Source organism: Apium graveolens, unplaced genomic scaffold (genome assembly GCF_009905375.1).
Source record: "Apium graveolens cultivar Ventura unplaced genomic scaffold, ASM990537v1 ctg2690, whole genome shotgun sequence".
Lineage (NCBI taxonomy): Eukaryota > Viridiplantae > Streptophyta > Magnoliopsida > Apiales > Apiaceae > Apium > Apium graveolens.
In genome coordinates, this window is record NW_027417768.1 from 4,628 (window position 1) to 9,651 (window position 5,024).

Genomic DNA, 5,024 nt, shown 5'->3' on the forward strand with positions numbered 1-5,024 from the left:
ACCATGTAAACTTGGAATTTGAATTGTTATCCAAGTTTGACAATCCTGATTTGAATCTTGCCAATTCTAGTGCTATTAACAAAGGAGTTTTTAGCCGTCGAAGCTGAATCTTGGTTAATCTAGATTGTCATCTTCCAACCGGTTTTCCAAATATTTATGTAATAGGCCCAGAATCTGCAGTTGCATTATTCCTTAGCCGGTTTCTTCTGCCCGTTTATTGCTCCCTCATGAGCTTCCACATTGTCATCTTTCAACTGGTTTTCCAAATATTAAGTTTCTACACTTCTACTAGACTAATAATGCTCAACTTTTTGCTGATTTACAAGTCATAAAAACAAATCAAAAAAGGTCACGGATTCTTAAACGTCAAACTATATTGTAAATTCGTAGTGCAGTAATGTCCAAACTATTACAAAATGCTTACTGACTATTATATCACCTACGGCCTCCTGGCTGTAGCTGAATTTATACTATTCCATAGGCTCACACAAAATCACCTAACAATAGCAACGCTATCTACCAAAATCGAGCAACATAAAATATATCAATCCTCCAAACTTCTCTGTTGCTTCAACTATCTATTACTCAAGTAAGCGACACCAACAACATGACCACCATTGCCAACCATTTCAAGATCCCTCCTGGAATTGCAGAAGCTGCAAATATAGGAAAGGACAAATTGAAGCCTCTTTTTATCGGCTAAAAAGGTCTATTGAAACGAAAACATCTCAATGATCTATACTTACCTATATGTATACATCTAATTTGTGCTGGCCTAACTAGATAGAGATTACATAATTTTGTTTGTTGTTAATGCTAAGATGAAGAGTAAAAAGTGAAAGCAGAACCAGAAAGACATTGCAGTTATGATATACTGCACCTTGATTAGAACTTTTATCAGACAAAGTCGGGGGTGGAGAAGATGCTGGTGGTTTCAATATTGAAATCCCAAGATTTGAACAGTCCGTTCCAAGTGCACCTTATACAATATATAGAATCATCAAAATCACACTGAATAAAAAACTGCACGAAAAATGTCGAATATGTCTGGTTTCTTACAATCGCTCAAGCATGGCAGAGAAGTGGTATTGAGCAGATTATAGTAATTTTCTTCACACTGGCACGCATATGTGAATTGGGATGTCTTGTTACATTTTCCGCTTCCACAGTCGGCCCAACTACAAGCTACAATGGAGCAGAATCACGGTCCGGAAATGCTTAAATTGAAGTATACGAATTAGGAAACAAACAAGAGAAAATTATCCACAGATGAATGAGGTTTATTACGATCAAAAATTGATGTATTTGTTGGTTTGACTTTATCACCAACAGGCGCGGAAGCAGGGGCTTTTGTGTTTGTGCATGAAAAGTCCAAGCTACCTGATTATCACCAGATAATATCAGCATCAAGATAACAGCACAATCAATTGGTAATAAAGAGTTCACACACTGAAACTTAATCAGTTCCTGGCTACAACAGTACAAGACATTCCTGGATACAACAGTACAAGACTTGGACTCCAGCAAATGATTGTATCATAACCATTCTTTTCAAAAATTTCCAGTAGGACCAAAATACCTAAATAATCACCGTCAAACGAGTTTTGATCTAAAATGAAATGAAAAATTAAGGATCCCTACGTATTTATTTCAGAACTTGCAGAAATCATATGATCTGACTCACTTTGCTTTGCTTGTGAGTTTGGTATTATTTGACCTGTTTTAAAGAACTTAATCTATTTGAAGGACATACTATGAAGATGGAGTAATTTTAACAACACTTGTTCACATTAGTTTAACAGAACATTAGTGTCGTTATCACTAGCCAGTATGATCCAAAACAAATTTTACAAAATTAGCTAACTACTTGCTACCTAATACTCATGAGAAACTACTTCTTAAGATGTCATATACTTACTCCACTAAACAATGAGACTCATGTATCTATAGTCTATGATTGAAAACGAGTATAAAATATATGTAAACTTTGTAAACATAAATAGGCCAATGCAAACATAAATTACCAACAACGTGGCAATGAAAACAGAAGAAGGCTTATATGAGAGAGAGAGAGAGAGTGAGAGGGAGAGAGAGAGAGATTTACAATTGGGGATGATACAAGGGAGAAACTTGAAGTCATCATCGTCGTCGTCAGAGAGAGATTGCTTCCAACCAGGATCACAGTCGCATTGAAAAAAGAAAGTGCTATTTTTAGATGGTTTGCAACTGCCTTTCCCACATTCTACTTCCTTGCAAACACTATCTGCATATGATCATCACAATAAACACACAAGAATCAAACACACACAAATTAAAGCAAAACCATCACAAAATAGAACAACTCATTGAGTAGTAGTATAAACAAATACGTACCAAAAATAGGAGAGAAAAGAGGAGCCAGATTGAAGCCATCATTTGTGTCACACCAACAAGTTTGCAGAAAAAGAAAGAGTATAGCTACAGAAATAAAACATGTAGTATATGCCATTGCTACAAATCAGCAGTCAGTTGCTGTGGAAGAAGAGGACAACAAACAATGTCTTTGATTTGTTCTATGCTTATAAGTATAGTTATGAAAATCGATTTTATGACATATAGGATCTCGTCGACTTATTTACAAGACTTTATAATTTATTTATTTTTTGGGGGCAAATGTACAAGACTTTATGTGTGTAAACATAATAATATGGTTAGGAGTTGCTAAATATTAATGACACCTTTTTTGGACGCCCGGAGATTATTTTTTTTTACCAGATTTTCTAGTGTAGTAGCTTTCCTACCGTCCCTATTTAATGTCTCTTTGGCATTTTCAGGCCTTCTTTTTCAGCTTCTTTTTTGTAATAAGCCGTCTAGGAGGTTATATGGGTCTGGCTAAACTGTGCTCATTAGCATTGAATAGCATTAGGTGATTGATTAATTAATTTATGACACACATATTACTTTAGTTCATGCTTCATTTCATGTAGCACAGTACCTGATTCATTCTCATTTTATCGATTAAACTGAATTCACCTTTCTCATTTACCAAAAAATATTAATGTACGATCATTCAAGTTAATCTTAATATTTTATTTATTATACAGGAAATCAAATTTGAATTTAAATATTGAATGGGTATCAATTTAATAAAATATAATAAATTTAGGAAAATGTGAAACAATGAACCTGCTTATAAATATTTAAAAATACACCTTTTCTTTTAAATTTTTTATCACAAATAAAGTGAAAGCAGGCGAAAAGGAGAAAAGATGTCAGGTGTTAATATTATAGTAGTAATTATTTTATATTTTCACTCAACAATAAACTAATAAAATATCTGAATCATTACTGTTATAAATATATAACAAAGGAGGAATAATTTCCAAGAAAAAGCTAGTACCGATGCAACACAGAAGCTAATTATCAGAGTAAATAAATATACTTAATGCTGATTATCCTGTGCCCTTGGGGCACATGTTAGCCATCCCGTTATTACTACTTATATTACTTTGGGTTTTTTCGAAGGGGTCAAGCCTGAAAAACTAACAATGCGGCTAAGGTAGTTGAAGTCGTTAGTAGTTGGGATTAATTAATCCGAATTTTATAGTCCTCTGATATACATCGGTCGGGTTGGACGGGTTGAGTAAATTTAGCACTCAATTCAATTAATTCGGATTTTTAACATTTCAAATTAAACCAAAACAAATCGTTTAAATTTGTAACCCAAACCAATTTGTAATACTTCGGTTTGCGGTTTGGATCATTTTAGTAAATATTTAAAACTAATAGTAATAATTATAGAATAAAGTAGAAAGTCTCAAAATTTAAAACACTTGAAAATAGTTTAACAGAATATTACAATCATCCATGTCATGTATGGCTTAAACATTCAAAAAATAGTAATAATATAGTACTTAGTCTTTAAACATTTTTTAAACATTGAACTCAATAAACGAAAACAGTGTCATATTCTTTAAACATAAACATTGAGAACTGATGTTATAAGGTACATATAGATTAGCCTATCTATTAGGTCTGGACATGTTCAAAGTTATAAAATTAACAGATTAACGTGTAAGTATATATTTAATCGGGTTGCGTTGGATCGGTTTAAAAATATTGAAACCCATAATCAACCCAATTAAATCGAGTTGACATTTTTTCAACCTAAATATATATCAGACTGAAAAAAATTGGTTCGGATCGATCGAAATAAGGTCGGTTCGGTCGGGTTGTGTGCACCCTAGTTGTCACTTAACATTTTTGCACACATCTCAAAATGCATTGACCGCATAGTAAAAATTATCATTTTTATTTTATTTTTTTCGTAAATAAAAGTTTAAGTTACATATTTTTATTCAATTTTTTTTTAATTATTATTTTAATTATGCAGTCAAAACACTTAAAAATGGGTGTAGAAAAATCAAACGACTATTAAAAAGAAAGAGAGGGAGTACTATAAATTTTACGATATCTAAAAAACTTGTACTTATGCTTTTTAATATTTTTCATTTAATCGAGTCTTTATAATATCTCAATATCAATTTACTTTGTGTCAATTTGTTTAGATGCAATTTTAGGTTTTTTCACTAGGCTCTTTCTTGTTAGAATATATATTTACATTTATATTATTATTATTATTATTAATATTAATATTATTAATATTATTATTATTATTATATTAAAGATATTTTCAGTATTTAGCTTATATTAATTTTTTATATAAGTTCAAAATGCATTATAAAATCTATGTTGGTTATAATAAAATTTATGTTCGTATTATATCTCTAAAGTTATCATGGTATTAGAGCTCAGTTTAGGGAGTGGTATCGGGTTTGAGTACTCCTACCCCCATTTATTTATTTTAATTATTTGTATTGATATTTGTGATGTTTATGTATGTTGCCGGGTCAATCAGTACGAAAAGTATTGTATGATTGATCAATAGTTAGGTTTCGAGTGATATGAGTATCAAATTTAAAGATAATCGTTGAAATTTAATTAAATTGATAAAGAGATAGGGTGACGTTACAACAACAAAATTT

At 31.6% G+C, this 5,024-nt stretch overlaps 1 protein-coding gene across 1 annotated transcript; it reads right to left on the reverse strand.

Moving 5' to 3' along the window:
* Positions 1–354: 354 nt before the first annotated feature.
* LOC141700672 (uncharacterized) lies at positions 355–2,624 on the reverse strand. Its single transcript, XM_074504381.1, has 6 exons — positions 2,374–2,624; positions 2,105–2,263; positions 1,288–1,380; positions 1,060–1,185; positions 881–979; positions 355–656 (listed from the first exon to the last, which is right to left on the reverse strand). The coding sequence occupies exons 1-6, from the start codon at positions 2,486–2,488 to the stop codon at positions 586–588; spliced, it is 663 nt and encodes a 220-aa protein (XP_074360482.1). The 5' UTR covers positions 2,489–2,624; the 3' UTR covers positions 355–585.
* Between the last annotated feature and the right edge of the window lie 2,400 nt (positions 2,625–5,024).